The sequence below is a fragment of the Galleria mellonella genome, unplaced genomic scaffold, assembly GCF_026898425.1.
Source record: "Galleria mellonella isolate WM207_F2 unplaced genomic scaffold, CSIRO_AGI_GalMel_v1 utg312, whole genome shotgun sequence".
Lineage (NCBI taxonomy): Eukaryota > Metazoa > Arthropoda > Insecta > Lepidoptera > Pyralidae > Galleria > Galleria mellonella.
In genome coordinates, this window is record NW_026442074.1 from 2,778,854 (window position 1) to 2,799,108 (window position 20,255).

Here is a 20,255-nt window from a genome sequence, read left to right on the forward strand (position 1 = left end):
AATAAATTATAACAATTATTGAGGTGAGATAATAAATATGTAGTTTACTTACCAGTTTGAGCACAAACAGTCACAGAAATCAGTACTAGAACCAAGTAACTTGCTATACGCAGATGTCCCATCCTGATGGTCTGTAACAATAAAAAAAAAATAAGTAATCAATTTTTTTTCTTTGTTTCTTTAAGGTTAGACTTCATCAACTTTCTCATCTTGGTCAATTTTAAACAGATTATTTTTAGATTTTTTTTTATCTTAAATTCAGTTCTTTATTTTGGATTAATTAATTTTAAATTTGAGGATGAATTAGGCTTAGTTTAATATTATAGATATAGTACTTTTATACCCAATAATTATTACTTTTTTTAACATGTGAGAATGGTAAGTCTGCCTGCGCTTACGGTATACGCTGATGGGGCACCAGTGTAAGATGACAGGTGAAGATGAAAGCAAGTCAGATAAAACCCCCTTATGGGAAGGGCTTATGTTTAGCAGTGGATAGTTAACGGCTGAAATGATGATAAACGATGACAAAAGACACTAATATTCTACTGTATATATGCAAGGTAACACAGAAAATATGTTCGTAGTTTGAATTTTATGTTTTAAACAGTAATACTGTGTTCAAAATCGATAGACAAGAAAGTTACTAATCGCGCAATGATGATTTATTACTATTTGTTTATGTCTATTTTACTTTCATTACGACTATCAAATGTCCTTTGATGACAAATAAATTACAGAGGTCTCAGAAATCGGTAAAATGTAGTAATATATTTTGATAAGCGAATGATGAATGGTACAGACGATACTGCAGCGTCACTGACATTTGCTGGATGATTTTCAATAAATAACGTTCGCAAGAGATCAATAAGAATCTGAGGGCCTACCATGAAATGTTTTCCGAAATTTCGGAGCCAAACCAAACACAAATTTGATGTTAAAATTACATAATACATGCCGTTTAGAAATATTAAAAATGTTAAAATATTATTCTTTTGGACTTTTACGATAGGATGTATGACGAATGAAATGTTAAACTCCATTCATTGGTCCGATTTTGGTATAAACAAAAACACGAAATTGAGTCCGAAATTTTGGAATTTTATTTCATGGTATTATTTCATGGTGCTGTAATGTTGCTACATATTATGTATGTATTTGAAATTAAATAAATTCCTAACACGTTCAGTTGGAAACGCGCAATAAATATACAAATTTTGAAATTATAATATAAACATGTTATGAATCCTGTTATAAAAGTAATTTAGTACAAATAACTTCAAAATTACAAATACTTAGTTCTGTACTTATCTAAGTAGTCATGTAGGATATGCCTGTCATGCCAAAAAAAAGCTATAACAAATTTTTGAAATATGTAATATATAAGAATGGAGAATTAGTAGTATTCTAATTTAAAAGTCGTATCTAATGTACTAAAGATGATGTATTAAGGAGAAAGGAAGGAAGGATAAGCAAAATAAAGATAATGATAAGCAAGGAAGAACCGAAATAACCGAAGGTGAAGTGGCAATGGGCTGGTCACATAGCTCGAAGAACCGACAAACGATGGGGAAGATAGGTTCATAAGTGACGATCCCGTACGGGCAAACGCAGATCGACGATCCCCCATTACATGGAGACGACTTTAAATGCATTGTAGGGAGTCAGTGGATGCAGGTGGCTCAGCACCGTTCTTTATGGTAGTCTATGGGGGAGGCCTATGTCCAGCAGTGGACGGATAGATACTGAAATGATAATGACGATGATGATTTTATGTACTGTAGATGAATATTTTTGCCATATGGTCCCGGTATAGAATAGGCCACCTTTTACTTTCTGTGGGTGTTGTGTTGTAATAACTTAATAGTCGAGAAACTGGTAGGATGCTCGTTCTTAAAACATCGTCACAGCCTAACTGCAGTTACAAACCCGCCTGCCAAGCATGCCAACTACTGGCAAAACCGTACAAAACTGGACAGTTAATGGCTGATGTGATGATGATGATGAGATGAATATTTAAAGGATTATTTGATATTTATATTAGATTTTAAAAGTATTTATTGTTTGTTGGTCTGATCAAAATGTATATAAGCTTTATAGTATTGTAGTATAAAGATAATACACGACCTAATATTCCATACTAGTGTGTATTTTTTTAAATGTACAACACAGGAGAATAAGATTAAAAAAGATGATAAGTTATTACTATATGGGTAAAAAATTAATATAACCGTCCGCAAATTTATATATTTTGCTTCAAATTATCTTTAATTACAAAATAATCAATAAGAACTACAAATCTAGATTCTAACGCCATCTAGTATGTCGTGTCTGTTTTTGTTTAAGGACCAACCACATTAAGTAATTAACTTTAAATAACAACTAAGAAGAAATACTAGATATTAGAAATCGTAGATCTATTGCTGTTATTATATCTATGCCATAACCATAATCGTTTAGGATTTTCCCTCCGTATTATGGGCTACGTTGGTGTTTCGATGACACCATAAAATAAACGTCACCCAGCCCCGTTATGATTCGGTTTATCTTCCGTGATGTATGCTCGGCAACTAAGCGAGTACGTGTCAGAAATTTATGGCGGCGCTCACGGCTCTTGAGTAGGCAGGAAAAGGCGGGAAAGTATTAATGCAGCTTTTTTTTTTAATATATTTATTGCCTTTGTGACAAAGGTATCGATGTATGCAAATTTCAGTATAAATTCCAATTTATAGCACCACGGGTAACATGTTTCGCAGGAGCTATTAAAATAAACATTTCCCGTATCTCCGAGATGTATATTCGGCGACTACCTACTATTATTTAGTACCCACTTAGTTCATAGTGATTTATGTACCTTCGCAAATAATGTTAGATGTAATTGATAAATTAACTAATTACAGGCAAATATTTGTTTGAATTTGTTACATTCTTATCATAGCTATTTTTTAATACAATTAGATGTGTATTATATATAATATTTTTTTCTCAAACATGCTTGGAAATGTGAGCATTATTTTGACAATCTTCTTCGAGATAAATCAAAATTGCCTTACTGGCCAGATACACGCGGGCAGCGGCCGGCAAAAGTTGTATGAAAGTCCATATCTGTCGTGTTTAGCGGCCAGATAAATTACTATGTATACTCATATCTGTCCTGTAATTTAAAAATGGAATGACCTTTTACTTCGAAACATGGCTACCAAGGAGGTAACTAATAAAAGGTTTTATTTAAATTTCGAACTAGCTTGCAAATAGAAAGCTGTTTATTGTAAAAAAAACAAAGTAAGGTTATGGCGCGTGAAAAATTATTATTTTTCGTTATTCGTCATTGAACTTAAAAAATAAAATAGTGTTTTTGATTTTCGCGCATTGTTTGAGAAAACTACTATATAAGCCTTGGCCACAACTAGGCATTGATGCACTCACGTATCTGTGCCTCGGCTACGCCTCGGCCCACATTTGGATGTTCATCCATCAATACCTTAATTGCTGGCCGCTGCAGTAATGTACTATTTCTAATGGATAATAATGTAATGGTAACCCCGCTTGCGCTAGTGGGTTACCAGTGAGGGTTTTTTTATGCAGTTGAAAATGGTAGACAAGCAGTTGTAAACAAGCATTCCATTTAACTACCGTCTATAAATAAAAATATAGTATCTTAAAACATGGCAGGTACACGGCTAAAGCTAGTTCACATATTTTTCCAACCTTTGATAGGTAGGTACTAAGGCAACATAAGCAAATGTGGTTATCTATTGAATATGTATGAACACGAACATCATTTACTTGTCCCTGGTGGGCTAGAAAGGTGGCGGTGATAACAGCGAGCGGTATATAAATTCATTTTAATAAAGTACCGTATTAAGGGTAATGTCTAATAAGTATAGGGCTCTATCTTTTAATCTCATGTACCTTAGTGAATATTTATCTTTATAGGCATCCAATACTATTAGTGATCCGTGGATTTGCTCATGTTTGGATTAAATTTACATTTTGTGTTAATTCAGGTCCGTCTGTGAAATGTATTAATTTAAATCCATTTAGCCATTTAAATATGAGTAATAAACATGCCCTGCAATGCAGTCAGTGGATGCAGGTGGCTCAGGACCGTTCCTTATGGCAATGTATGGGGGATGTGTATGTCCAGCAGTGGACAGATAACGGCTGAAATGATGATAATTATTAGGATCATTATTCCCTTGAAATAGATTAATTAAAAAGTATCTGGATGCTTAAATTATATAGTATTATATAGAGGATTTAGAGTAAAAAATAGGTCAAAATTTAGCTATTTTGATGTTCGGCTGAATGAATTTTCGTTTTTTTTTTAATTAAAATGAAATACGTCATTTTTAATATTATTAAAAAAAAATCTGTTTCAACGTTTCAAAATTAGCTTTTTTCATGGTTCCAATACCAAACAAGTATTCCGCTTGTACACATTACTTACAGAGATGATTTATCTACACTGTGATGTGCGGCGATTCGTGTTTGATCTGACGTACGATTGATAAATATCCTATGATTTTCTTGTGCCCTGGTATTAATGTATCAAAAGGTTACAGATTTACAAAATTTAAAGGGAACAATGGTGGAGGGAGTGGGGGTGAGTAAGTGTAATGGGGTTTACCAATACCACATTGTTACCAATATATTCTGTCAGCTTCATCTCCACGCTGTGTCCCATTTAGAAACTATTGTTGTAATTCTAAATGAATTCCTCACAATAGACCAACTGACCTGATAACATCTTCACCTATTTTTCCCATACCATTGTCACGAACAAGATTGCCTTTCTATTATCACTAGAGATCATAATAATGATTTAAGTCTTACGAACCGACGAGTTTGCATGAGACAAATTAAAAAGTGGATGAAGCCTCTTGCTTCATGCATTTATGCAACATTAGAGGCAAAGGTACTTAGATCTCTCTGCCTACTTTTCAAGGAAGTTGATCTAGATCGGTTCTTATTTTAACCTGTAATAGTAACTTTTACCTATCTAACTAACCTTAGCGATGGGAAGAAAAAAGTACATACTATGTGTTTTCGGGGGAAAAGAGATTGTTAGCGATGGGGTCTAACAGCCCCATTGCTAGAAATGTCGACTTCCACGTGGTTCCTCCTGGAAACCATCGTGGTTACTTCTCGTAAAATTCTTCACGATGGGCTATCTGACCTGCTTGCATCCTTATCTATCATTTCTCACTGGTGCCCCGTCAGCGTATACCGTATACGTCTTTTCCTTTCTCCTTCGACATACATCGTATACAGTGACAGCAGCAATATTTCTTCGTCAGGGACCTATTTACAAGTATTGTGAGTACGATCGAAATACTGTGAAGTTTACGATCAAAGTTTACTGTAAATTAAAGATTACCGAGGTACATATACTGTGGTGTAAAGCGGAAACACAATAACCATATGAAATCCAGATGTCGTATGGGGTTATAGGGTTCTTTAGACTGTCGTATTACAAAACTGAATCACCAGAGGGAGACTTTGTACAAAAGTCGTTAGCTTGGGTACCTCTGTCCCATTTGTGTTTCAACCGTAAAGCAGTTGTGTTTGCATGGCTGTGTTTCGGTTTGAAGGGTGAGATATGGCGTGAATTTACATGGTACAGAGGAATAACATCTGAGTCCTCAGGAATGGCAACGCATGGGAGGTATCATCGGCGAAACGGTGTACTTTGTTATGTCCATGGTACTGCTCATGTCTATAGGCGACGGTTATCACTTTCCATCAGGTGGGCCGTCAGCTTGTTTGCTATTCTAAGTTGTATAAAAAAGAACCTTTCTCATAGTAACATTTCATTGTACCTAATTATATGATATAGTACTTATTGCAAAAGTACATGGCATATGTTTTTTTGTAATTAAGTGTAAAATTAAGCACTATAACTACAACATAATATTTCTATACTAATACATTGTAATAAATATTTATTTCATATGTTTCGTTAGGCTAGTGGTAATTAAGTAGTGGAGTAGTTCTTAAGTCTTTAACTAATTGAATTTCATGCAAATAAAGTTTTTTTTAGTGGGTGATAATGGTATGATAACTCCGTTTGCGCTAACAGTAAACACTGGCGGGGCACCAGTGAGTGATGATAGGCATAGATGAAAAGACAGGTCAGTTAGACCATCGTGATGAATACACTTGGAATTCAGCACGATGGTTTAACCATGATGGTTACCCCTGGAAACAATCATGGTCAATTCCTGATGAATTCATCATGATGGGCTAACTGTCCTGTTTTCATTCTCATCTTTCACCCTTCACTGGTGCTCCGCCAGCGTATCCCGTTAGCGCAGGTGGGGTTACCATTCCATTTTCACCCATCAAAAAAAAACCGTCATACTCGTAAACGGGTACTGCCTGTAGGGACTGGTCTGCTCTGATCATTGCAATCTATTTATTTTAGTGATTTGTTTTAATTATATACTATATATTTCTCAATGTCCTCTACCCAAAGGTTGTCTGGAAGAGATTGCTTAGCGATAAGACCGCCTTTTGTATCACATCTCATTAATATTTACTGTATTTGTTATTTCTCTTTTTACTTGGTGCAATAAAGTGTAAATAAATAAAATAAACAAATAAATAAATATTTTAAATTTTATGATCTGATGCGGCTTAGTAGTTTGTATTCACACAAATTCATTATTCATATAGTTATAAACCTTTTAAAAAAGCAACAACTGATTTTCTTGTCCGTTCTTCTTGGCTGAAAATGCGTACCGAATGGGCGGTAATGAAAAAAATAACTATTCAAAAACGCTTAAATCTAAATTACTTAAGTAAAAATATTTCTTTCTTTTTTGTAAGCATAAAAAACAAAATTGTTCACCGTAAGCGAACGAGATTTCTCATCCAATTACAAAATGTAGGTACACGACGCTTATCAACTCATAACCTCAACGTTAGTACAGATTAATCTCCCCATAAATTCATAGTGCCTAACTTAACGATTTTGGCCATCCATGCATAAGGCAGGTGTGCATTTAGGTGTCGAAAGCTAATTTTCTGTCTGGTGAACAAATTGAAGAGACGCTCCGGCGCCCACCCGTGAACACCGCTCTTGATACAGACTCGTAGCGGTTTACTTTGCTTCCCACTCATGTATACTTTAATATTGTAAATAAAATTAATATTATAATTGTTTTACCACGTTTCACCTCGATGTTACTGACAACAGCAATGTTTGAAAAGCACAAAATATTTATTTTTCATTTATTTATTTTGTGACACATAGGTAACAGTACATAACAATGGATGGTAAGACAAAATAAGTCCTATATGATCAACCTTATCTATCGTGGTATACAAAATATATTTACTATCGTTCTAACAAAATTTTTGCAAATTTTTGTTTAGATAACCTACAGTAATTTAGATAGATAGATACTCTTTGTTGTATCCTCCAAAAGATTACAATAGTAAACTTATTATAAATATAAATAATTACAAGAAATAATCACAATGAGAAAACAATGGGCGACCTTATCGCTAAGAGTGATCTCTGCCAGGCAACCTTTGGATGGAGAGGAGTAATTTAGTAAATAATAGTAATTATAATTAATAGTAACAATATAGTAAAGCCGTGTGGTCCCGGTATAGAATAGGCCACCCCTTCCTTTCCCATGGGTGTGGTAAGAGGCGACTAAGGGAAAGCGAAGGATGGGTAGCAGCGACTCTTTTAAAACATCTCGAAAGCCTAATTGCGGTTGCCCATCCGCTTGGCAAGCGTGGCAACTATTGGCAACCCCCCCCCCCAAGGGGGAGGCTGGTAATGCTTATTGACCAGGATAAATAGTAGCATATGTTTTTATCGATTCCGCATATTAAATGTACATAATAGCAAATTTTATAATCGAGTCATTAAAGCGCTATGAAGTAGGGATGGGTAATATTATATATAGTAATCAATATCTATATATTTTAGTTACAATAAGTATATACTAGTCCAATAACGAAAATGTTAAAAGTCTATTAACCAAAAATTAATAGTGAATAACAGGCTTTTAACATATTCCTCTGTCCCATTCATGTTTCTACCGTGAAGCAGTTGCGTTTGCATGGCTGTGTTTCGGTTTGAAGGGTGGGATATGGCGTGAATTTACAGGGTACAGAGGAATAACACCTGAGTCCTCAGGAATGGCAACGCATGGGGGGTATCATGGGCGAAACAGTACACTCTGTTATGTCCATGGTACTGCTCATGTCTATAGGCGACGGTTACCACTTTCCATCAGGTGTGCCGTCAGCTTGTTTGCCATTCTAAGTTGTATAAAAAAAAATCCAAAATAGATATCCGACCGTTATGGGCGATATCGAAATTGGCGATGATCATTTTTTCGCCATCAATGTCCAAAGGAATATATGAATATCGGATCGGTATTCATATTATCCATGCTTACTAAAAAGTAACATACATGCTTTTACATTTATATTATTAGTAAGAATTATAACAACGAAGGACCTATATATCGTTCAAGTACCCTCATATTTACAACTAAACATAATCCCCGAATATTTTAAAGCAAATATTCATTCGCAAAACAGAAATTCCCAGAGGATTCACCAATGTAGAGGATCATGAACTATTAATAACAATACATGTAACAAAATAAATGTACGCGTATAAAGATTTATCTTTTGTACTTATAGTATTCATCAATCAAACGCAAAGAGCCGTCCGCGAGCGTAGTGTTGTCCAATTTTTTAATACATGCTGGGTGATTTTGTTTCTGGGACACGGGACACGATTATCATGTTTGGAATTGGTAACATATTAAATTATAATATGCAATCACATTCGCAGTGTAGGTTCCGATATAGAATGAGCCATGCCTTCTTTTCCTGTGGGTGCCGTAAGAGGCGATTAAGGAAACTTATGGTCGAGGGGTGGGCAGCAGCGGCCCTTTTAAAACATCACCAAAAGTCTAAGTGCTGGTAACTACCTGTAAAATTCTCCATGTAGGGAAGGCCTATGTTCAGCAGTGGATAGTAAACTGTGATTAATAAAGTCTCCAATTAGATATATCATTAATTACTGTTATGTATATTAATTAATCTGAGCTGTAAACGGCTAGTAATGGTGTCGAATGGACAATTACAGTTCATTGTATCCGGGTTATTTAAGCGAGGAAATGGGGAGGCGACGTTTATACGGTGTATCTTTTTAAGGAACTATGGATACAGTCTTAATATTCTTGTTAAAAAAGTGACGTAACCGTCAAACATATTTTTTTTATTAATTATTAATTTACTAAGCCAATTGGAATACTAATTTTTTAGTCCCTAACTTGTTATAGAATTAGGTGTTATTCAACTCATACATTGTGCGTGTAAAAGTATTGGGACACTAGTTGTCCCTTCCGTGGGACAGTGCATATAACTCCGTGGCGTTTTATCCCATAATCAGTTAGCTGGCAGCACTAGTCCATACACTATTTCACAAAAGATAAATAATACCTGACTTGGAACTAGTCATATGACTGCATAATTTAGCTACCATTCGAGCATGAAAAAGTTGATCCTGTTATTTATTTTGAAACCTATATACTAAACTTTAAAGTTAATTAAGTAATTAATAAACAGATTTATTTCTCGTCACAATTCATTACAGTGAAATACAATGTTTATATTAATCAAATTATAAATATAATTGAGAGAGACTGGTGCCTGAGATAGGTATGAGAATACCTGTTCAAGAGTACCTAATTGCTCATTTATTACTTTCTATGCCACTATTAGTTTAACTGAAAGAGTTTTTTTTAGTAGTAAGTTCACCTTAGCGTATATTATTATAATTTGTTATTATTACTATGTGGTTAGTGTAATAAATTATAATTTATTTAATTAATATTTTAATTAATTAAAGAAATATACAATATTTGGTTACTCACTCAAGGCAATAGATTCATTTTAAACTAGTTCAAAGTTACTAAACTTAGTCACGTCATTACGGAAATGATGAATGTTTTTGTAAACGAGTCTATCCATAGAATAACGCTTTAGATATAACGCACATAAAAAAGAACAAGACACCACATATTGCCGTCTTATTCTATCTAATGCATGTGGTAGGAGAAACGTATCTATTGATTCGTTTGCTACTTAGGGTAGTTGGTATGAAAGCTAAGTTAACAGACAGTCTCGAATCCAGTTCTCGAATACATAACCTTTTAGAGTCAGTTCTTTTCTTCGTGTCTTCATTATCATCATCAAGCCTTCCTTAGGGGGAGTTTGCAAATAGTTGTCACGCTTGATAGGTGGGTTGGCAACAGCAGCTAAGCTTTGGTGATGTTTAAAAGGGACGCTGCTGCCCATCTCTCGACCATAATCTCCCTTAGTATTTCTACTAGATTAGATAAATTATGAAAAGTTTTATCTGACCTTCCTATCAATGATGATGGCGATGACGTTATACGAATATGAATATGACATGAGAGCAATATGATTTTCAAATTTTAATAATATTCCCAAATGGAATCCAATTTCATCCATTCCTTTAGCCCACACGTTTTTATTACAGATACCTAGAAATCTTATTAGAGGATTCTAATATGGGTGTATAAAGGCTGAATTCTAAGCGATCAAATCTGAAATTACAAAAAATGGTGAATAAACTCAAAGGAGTCTCAAAGGCGATTTTGATTAAAGTTTAAATCATAAAGTATATCTAATATATAATTTATTTAAAAAATTACATTTTTGGAATATTATTTTCCTAGCCGAAAATCAAACACCTTATTTAAGTCTTATTAAAATACATTGATTTTAAAAGAGTAATAAAAAATATAATAGTAATGAATGATAACGGAATGGTATTCCCGCCTACGTTAATGGTATACGCTGGCGGGACATCAGTGAGGGATGATAGGTGAGGATGAAATGGCAGGACAGTTAGTCCATCGTGATGAATACACCTAGAATTCAGCACGATGGTTTTCAGGGGAGACCATGTGGAGCTTGACCTGACAACCCTATTTGCTAGCAAAGAGTCTGAGAGTCCGCATTACTAACAATATCTTCTAAGACAATATTAAGCATTATATGTAGCAGGGCAGCAGGAGCAGCGTAGAGAGTAAGTAACAATTGCTCCCCTCCTCTATTGTCACAACTAGAAATTTTCCATTTGTAATTCTCTTTGTTTTTTATATGCAATAGTACTATCGGTGTAACTGTTGTTTTTTTTAAACTAATATTATAAAGAGATTTTTTTGTTTTTTTAACAAACTTTTTTATACTACTACGGTGGCAAACAAGTATATGACCCGTAAATGGGGTTGCCGTATGCTCTGGATGCCTGTAACACCAGTCCAGATGTCACGAGCGCGTTGCCAACCTTTAAGAAACCATAATACGGTTTTTTTTTTTAAAGAACGCCATGCTGGAATCTCTAGGGAAACCCTTGGCAGGAAGATCATTCCACAATCTGAGTGTTCGCGGGAGGAAGCTCCTCTGAAACCGCACTGTGCGTCACCATTCTGAATATAGGGGGTGAGGATGGATTCCCTGTCGATTTAATAAAATCTAGTTAACCGATTCTAAGAATTTGTACCTTTGATAGCTCATTATTTATCAGACCACGGGAGAAGCCGGAGGACACATCTAGTCCAACATAAATAGGAACTAAGTATAATAATAAAAAGGCTAATCTTTAGATGTTGTAGCTCTCTTTTCCTGTTTACCCAATTGTAATCCCTTCGTGAGACCGAGACGTAATACATTCGGCGATCGAAACTTGTGTTCCCGGGGGAAATCCGGGGATATATTCAGCTGACAACGGATTCCTATTAGGTCCTATAAATAATGAGGGTATACAGAACTGGGATAGAGAGGCCTGGTCATATTTAATACGAGTACAGATCAGTGATTGAATTTTGTGAGGTGATTTTTGATGACATTGATGATTTATTTATTTATTTATTTACAAGAAACATGGTAAGTGTATAGATGTTACAATAAGTATAAGTCCTCATATTTTGCTATAATTAGGCATAATAAAGAGTATCATGGGCGAAACAGTATACTCTGTTATGTCCACGGTATTACTCATGTTTATAGGAGACGGTTACCACTTTCCAACAGGTCCAATATTAATATTAATGTGTAACAATACAATTTTAAAACAATAAAAAAAAAAATAAGAAGATATTGATATATACAACAGAATATACTATAACGCCCATGGTACCCCATGCTTTGCTATTTTTTCTAAATTGTTATGCCTTTATTACCTATCCTATAATTTCGCTGCCATATCTACTTAATTTAACTCTCTTAATTAAAATTCTTTCTACGTCTTAATATTTAAAATAACAGTAATTCCTACTGCTTGTATATCTAAATTAAACACTACATCTACGTAAATTTCCAAAAACCCATTTAAACGCCTTATTGTTTAAAGGTTTTATCTAAAATCTAAATTGAAATACTTCTACGATACGGTCGATGCTTAGCTATAATCAGTAAATTTGTTAACATTATCTACTTATTTGAGGTACATATATATATATATATATATATATATATATATATATATATATATATATATATATATATATATATATATATATATATATATATATATATATATATGCACTAAAACATACAGTAACAACAATAAGTTAATAACAATGTTATATATATTCATGTATTCATGTTTCAACTTGTCCGACACTTAAAATGCAGCTCGTAAATCACAACTCCGATATTTTAACAAATTTGCGTTCCTTTGCATTACCTATCCCCAGAGGGCAGCTTATGTTTGTTCTTCTGTACAATGATTTATATTTGTTTCAAACCGTTTGGCTGCTAACAACACAAAACCTGAGAATTCTATGAAAGCATTTGTTGAAAAATGCAGTTGTATTTTAGGTGTTATTGAATAAATAAATAAATAAATAAAATCTTTTTATTTCAGGTACATAGTCATAGTTAATTAAAACAATAGAGAATACAAGGGGAAAAATACTGGGCTACCTTATATGAAATTACGATTTTTACAGAGTATATTAGAGACAAAAATAGAGGGCAAAAGAGTGAGGGTAGCACCGAGAAATAATTATATGGGACGGATAAAGGAAACACAGGTCATATCATATAGAGAGGTCAAAGTTATGGCACGGAATAGAGCTGGCTGGAAGAGAATAGATGAATTAATTGCCCCAATAAGAGAAACCTCTACAGTTTATATTATATTATATTCATTAGTAAAATTTAATTTAATAAGTGTTTTTAGTATTAGACAAATAAATAAATAAAATATAAGTCAGAATTATTTCATTAAAACTTCCTTGGTCGTCGTTAAAAAATCTTTCTAGCAGCGATTTAATAATTTGCCTGAACATGCCTCGTTACGAGGTGAAAAACGTGTCGTAAAACGTGCATGAACATAATAGCAGTCGGAGATTGATGACTATAATGGAATGTTGTGAAATTTCTGGTAGTAATAGTGGTGGTCAATCTTCGAGTGTTGGCAGTTACACACATCAATGGCAACACTAATGGTAGCGGATTTTAACAAAAAAAAAAAAATATACAAATAACCAAAAATCCTTCCATCATCACCATCTTTGTACCTTTATCCTAATTATTTATTAGAGCGTAATATGTCAAAGATAATTTTAAGTAAATACAATCACAATTCTGAGGTATTCCACTGTTGGACAAAGGCCTCTTTTAATTGTTTTTTTTACCTTCTACCAGTGGCCAAAGCATATTGTTTTCTGCGGAAATATTCAACATCTCTTAAACACACACTCGTACGTGATCTGCCACGTCCTCTTCAGGGATTTGTGAAGAGCCAAGGTGTTCAAATTACGGCCCACCTATTGTTTGGTATGCGAGCCACGTGTCTCGCCCGATCGAACTTTAATGTTGCCACTCTTCGTGCTGTATCAGCAATTTCTGTACGAGAGCGCAACGTAGTATTTTGGATCTTATCGATCAATTTGAGTTTTATTTATTTATTTAAATACTTGTGTATATTCCATTTTATTATAGAAATCAGGTTATAACGAAAATTTGCGAAAAGTTTTTTCCACAAAAAGTCGTACTTTTCTTTTTTTACGATTGAGAGATGAATGACATCTTTGTCCTATTCGTGTTTCAATCGTAAAGCAGTTGTGTTAGCATGGCTGTGTTTCGGTTTGAAGGGTGAGGTATGGCAGTGAATTTACAGGGTACAGAGGAATAACACCTGAGTCCTCAGGAATGGCAAAGCATGGGGGTATCATGGGCGAAACAGTTTACTCTGTGATGTCCATGGTACTGCTCATGTCTGTAGGCGACAGTTACCTCTTTTCATCAGGTGAGACGTCAGCTAGCTATTCTAAGTTGCATAAAAAAAGTCTTTTCCACCTCCGTACCCGCGCATAATTAGTATGCATTCGATATCGATGCCAAAATACTCTGACATATTATAATGATATCATCATCATCATGATATCAGTCTTTAATTGTCCGCTGCTGAACGTAAGTCTTCTACTTGAGGGGTTTGGCCAGTAGTTGCCATGCTTGGTAGGCAGATTTGCAACCGTAGTTAGGCTTTGAAGATGTTTTAAGAGGGACGCTGCTGCCTATCCCTCGTCTTTCCTTAGTCGCCTCTTACGACGCCCATGGGAAAGGAAGAGGATACTTATTCTATGCCTGGATCACGCAGCCATATATTTGTATAAATATATAGTAATAAAAGTATATACTTTTAATAGATTATAGTATATTTTAAAAGTATTTAAATGTAATTTTACAGTGTACAATATAAATAGCTGTGAAAGTTTAACCCTTAAAAGCCTGATTTTTTAATCAAATTAAAAAATGTATATGTGTACCCTTTACTGTGTTTACTAATGGGGAAAAATAGTAAAAAAATCAAAATGATGAATCAAAATATTTAAATTTATTTAACAATGAAACAATGCAAACCCGGGTATCAAATTTGAAATTTCAGGTATTTAAGGGTTAATTGTTATACATCAAGTTTAAATTACAGAATATTAATTATATACAAAATGTTATATACAAATATGTAAAAAATATAGTCCATCTATTATTTATTTAATTATTATTATTATCTATGTAATTAATACTTTTAATTCATAGATAAAACATAGATAAAAATATACTCAATAGAAGCCAGCTTCCGTTTCTTTTCACAGCCTTCAAATTTAACACATTAATTTCTCCACCAAATGAGTTTTCCAGTTTTGAAACATTGATATATTTGTTTTTCCACGTTTCACTTCGATATTATTGAGAACGTGAATGTTTGAAAAGCACAAAATATATTTACTATCGTTCTAAGAAACTTCGTGCATAGATAACCTACAGAAACTTAGTGAATTAAAATAAGTTGAACAAAAAAAAATAACAGTAATAATATTTATTTATTTTTTACATAGTTATAACATAATTAATACTAGTTGTTATACGCAGGCAGACAATTTTTTTTTGATGGGTGAAAATGGAATGGTAACTCCGCCTGCGTTAATGGGATACACTGGCGGAGCACCAGTGAAGGGTGATAGATGAGAATGAAAACAGGCCAGTTAGCCCATCATGATGAATTCACAAGGAATGATAATAATAAAACCATGATAGTTTCCAGGGAGAACCGCGAGGAGGTCGACCTGGTTGGGTATATTGCTAGCAATGGGATTCTTAGGCTCCATTACTAACAATCTCTTTCCCCCCAGGTAGACAGATTGGCCGTGTGGTCCCGACATAGCATAGGCCACCCCTTTTCCGTGGATATCGTAGGAGGCGACTAAGTGAGGGCAAGGGATGGGCTGCAGCGTTCCTCTTAAAATATCCCCAAAGCCTGACTGCGCTTGCCAATTTGCCTGCCAAATTTGGCAATTACTGGCAAAACCTCCCAAGGTGGAGGATGTTCAGCAGTGGACAGTTATAGGCTAATATAATGATGTTGATTATACGCAGAGCGGTAACAAATTACGAAAAATTACATTTTTAATGTTTATTTTTGTAGTATAATTGAAATTTATTATTAAAATTATGTTCTATTTTTGGATTTTGGTAAGTGCATTGGTAATTGTACATAAAAAAATTCATCAAAAATATGCATATAATAAATATATATATATATATATATATATATATATATATATATATATATATATATATATATATATATATATATATATATATATATATATATATAAAATAAATAATAATTGCATAGTAACAATACACATATATTCTTTATGGCACTTGTAAATTACATTATTAATACATTTATAAATATTGTTGTTGTGTTGAGCAAGCGTGGACTTATCTCTGACAGAGATATCTTCCAGTCAACCCAATACAGTTAGAAAGTAGCGGATTATGGCTATTGTTAACTAATTGTTTTATTAGAATTCAAAAGTAGGTAAATCAGTGACATATAACACTTCTAGATGTCGAATTAAAATAAAGTACCCACCATTTTTTAAGTTAGACCTTCAGGAATACAACTGTGTCAACCATATACAATTTTGTGCAGTAATTTTTACATGATGTTAAAATAAAAAATACAGATAGACAGACAGAAAGGCAAAATGTAAATATAAAAATTGTTTTAAATTTAAATGCTCTTATAAAGATCTCTCACATATTTTTTTCTTAAAAATGTCTCATGTCTGTACATGTAGCATGTAGCAACATTGTTAAGTTACAATTTTATTATATTTGTATATTACTTTATTATATAAAATTTTAATAGTTTTTTTTTTATATAACTTAGAATGGCAAGCAAGCTGACGGCCCACCTGATGTAAAGTGGTAACCGTCGCCTATAGACATAAGCAGTACCATGGACATAACAGAGTATACTGTTTCAACCATGATACCCCCCATGCGTTGCCATTCTTGAGAACTCAGGTGTTATTTCTCTGTACCCAGTAAATTCGCGCCATATCCCACTCTTCAAACTGAAACACAGCCATGCAAACACAACTGCTTCACGGTTGAAACATGAATGGGACAGAGGTACCCAAGCAATCGACTTTTGTACAAAGTCTCCCTCTGGTATAATCGTTTATATAATGAAGTTACTAACCTAAATTATTACTTAAGTAACTATTAAGTAAGTTATTGTTGGAAGAAGATGCAGTGAGTAGTGTGAAGCAAAGTGTCAAACGTCCCCTGAAGAAGACTTTCAGATGAATTCGAAGCAATTGTCGGGAACGACAAAAGCACAGCGAGTACATTAATTACCCGTTTCATGTGTATAAACACAAGTTTGTACAAAAGTCGTTTGTTTCGGCACCTCTGTTCCATTCGTGTTTCTACCGTGAAACAGTTGTGTTTGTACGGCTGTGTTTCGGTTTGAAGGGTGGAATATGTCAGTGAATTTTCAGGGTACAGAGGAATAATACCTGAGTCCTCAGGCAACGCATGGGGATTATCATGGGCGAAACAGTATACTCTGTTATGTCCATGGTACTGCTCATGTCTATAGGCGACGGTTACCACTTTCCATCAGGTGGGCCGTCAGCTTGTTTGCCATTCTAAGTTGTATAAAAAAAAGTTAGTAACCATTCCTAAATTTTGTAACACAACAAAACCAACATCAAATTTGATAAATCACAATATATACTGTGACGTCCCTAGTACTGTTCATGTCTATAAGTGATGGTTACCACTTTCCATTAGTTGGGCCGTCAGCTTCTTTGCCATTGCGGGTTACATAAAAAAAAGGTCAAGTGACTGTATTTTATCATATAAAAGATAAGTTTGTAAGTTTATGGGAGCGTAACACATGGTACTGCGTGCCGCAAATATTTTATATGTGTGCATGTTATGTGTCTACGCCGTGCCACGAGGGAAATATGGCTGAAAATAAATACGAATATATGCCGCGGCTCGTGGCTGGCCGGCTGATGAACTTTGCTTGTCCTTTTTTCTACCTATATTATAAACGTTGTTGACAAATCAAATTACTATCATTACTAATTTAATTAAATCAGGAATTTAATTATAGGAAAGTGCGGTGACAGTTACCTCAGACAACGCTGGATTGTGATTCAAATATTTTAAATAAGAATCTCTCGCTCCTAAATTTCTGTTTTATTAGAATTAATATGGAATAATGGACTTGCCAAAAAACATTTTTATCTAATTTGTGTACTAACTCGTGCAATAACTTTTTTGAATTTGAATTTATATTTGATTTTTTAAAAGTTAAATTGTTATTAATAAATGAAAAAACAGATACGATATAAAACGTTATAAAACAAATATAGCTCGACAAGATCGTGTTCCAGAAAAAAAAATAACTTTAGTTATGCAAAAAAAAAACAGTTATTTTAATCTAAAAACTAAACTACTAGGTAAGACCTATCCCAATAATGAAGTAACGCGTTCGTGATTCACTGTTCATATCAAAGGTTGACTGGTAGGGGGCGCTACTAACATTAAGTCCGTATTTTGTAACATATTTTCTTTGGATTAGTAAAGTTATTTAAGTATATAAATAAATTATTACGCCATATCGAGCCTAATACGATTGTAACAGTCAGCCAACAGCTCCGCAGCGATTTTAGGTCAAAATTTTGATAGATTATTCACTGGAGGACGTAACGTGTACTGACTACTGGAACACTGAAATGTTGGCTATTTTTTGCCATTTGCAATATTTGTTTTCCCCTATGTTCTCGTGAGGGGAGGATGAAGTCAGGGTAATGGGCTTATAGATTATTTTGAAAGGGATCGTATTTATCAGTGGAGCCGCTAATCCCCACTACTTACTATCATTTTATCTTGGGAATTTATTAATATATATATATATATAATAATAAATAATAATTTATTTAGAAGCTTTGGCACCCCTAATTAATCCGATTACGACCGCATTATCTATAATTTTTTGAAAATAATATAACATAATTGTTTTATAACGATTTTAAATTATCCACCGAAAACAAAAGTATGTAATCATAGAATACGCTGAAGATAAATGTATCACTAAAAAAATGGCATTTATTTCATATTTTTATTACTACTATTTTATTGTTAAATTATCAAATATTTTGTTGAAATGTTTTTTTTTTTTAAATAAGTCTATTATTGTATTTACTATAGAAAGAGGTATTTAAATAATAGATTTTTATTATCTGTAAATATTAAAAAATTTGGGCTATCTTTTAAAAAGTTTTATTCAAATTTTTAGTTTTTATCAGCCCTAAGTCTACAAAAGTGTGAAAGAATGACGAGGGGGAAGTTTGCGACTGATAAAAATGAATAATGAGGCACAAATGTATAAGAAGTGTATAAGAAGTGATAAAGGTGTCCCTCTATTTACATTTATTCATGAACAATGAAAAGAAAAAACATATTATATATATATATATATATATATATATATATATATATATATATATATATATATATATATATATATATATATATATATATATAAAATATTTAGTAAAAATATTAAGTAAAAATATTTACAAGGTTTCGAACAAGGAATATATTACTCCTCTAGCCGGAACGGACCGCTACTGAAGAAAAAAAAAACGATAATCCTAGTAACATTTTTACTAGATCATAGACTATAAGGGATTAAGAATAAATTATGATTAATTAAACTAAATATAAAAATAAGATTTAGACATGTAAAAGCATATTGTGTAAACATATTATTTTTTTATATATATATATATATATATATATATATATATATGTGTACCTGAAATAGGTAGCTAAGCATGAAATTTTACGACCGTGTCGTAGGAGTATTTCAATTTAGATTTTAGATAAAGCCTTTAAACAATAAGGTGTTTAAATGGGTTTTTGGAAATTTACGTAGATGTAGTGTTTAATTTAGATATACAAGCAGCAGGAATGACTGTTATTTTAAATATTAAGACGTAGAAAGAATTTTAATTAAGAGAGTTAAATGAAGTAGATATGGCAGCGAAATTATAGGATAGGTATAAAGGCATAAATTTAAAAAAAATGGCAATCCATGGGGTACTATGGGCGTTACAGTATATTCTGTGATAATAATTGTGAAATCGTGTGCTTGCTTCGTAAAAAGCAGTATTTTGCTTAGTTGTACAAAAAAAAAAGTATATTGAAGCATACTTTTTTTTTGTAAAACTAAAGACAGAAAATAAAATAAGAAATTTAATCAATACTAAAAAAATATTATTTAAAGAACTTTAGAATCGACGAAGGTATCGTATAATTTATAAAAAAAAAAGAAAATGTGGATGAATAGAGAATCTCATCCT

The 20,255-nt window shown here is 33.2% G+C and overlaps 1 protein-coding gene across 1 annotated transcript in view; it reads right to left on the bottom strand.

Moving 5' to 3' along the window:
- Positions 1 to 20,255, bottom strand: part of LOC113515114 (uncharacterized protein CG3556) — a 122,595-nt gene that overhangs the window by 10,107 nt on the left and 92,233 nt on the right. The window contains exon 3 of the mRNA XM_026899261.3: positions 53 to 131. Within this exon, the coding sequence (XP_026755062.1) occupies positions 53 to 122 (70 nt within the window). The 5' untranslated portion in view covers positions 123 to 131. The remainder of the gene's footprint in view (positions 1 to 52; positions 132 to 20,255) is intronic.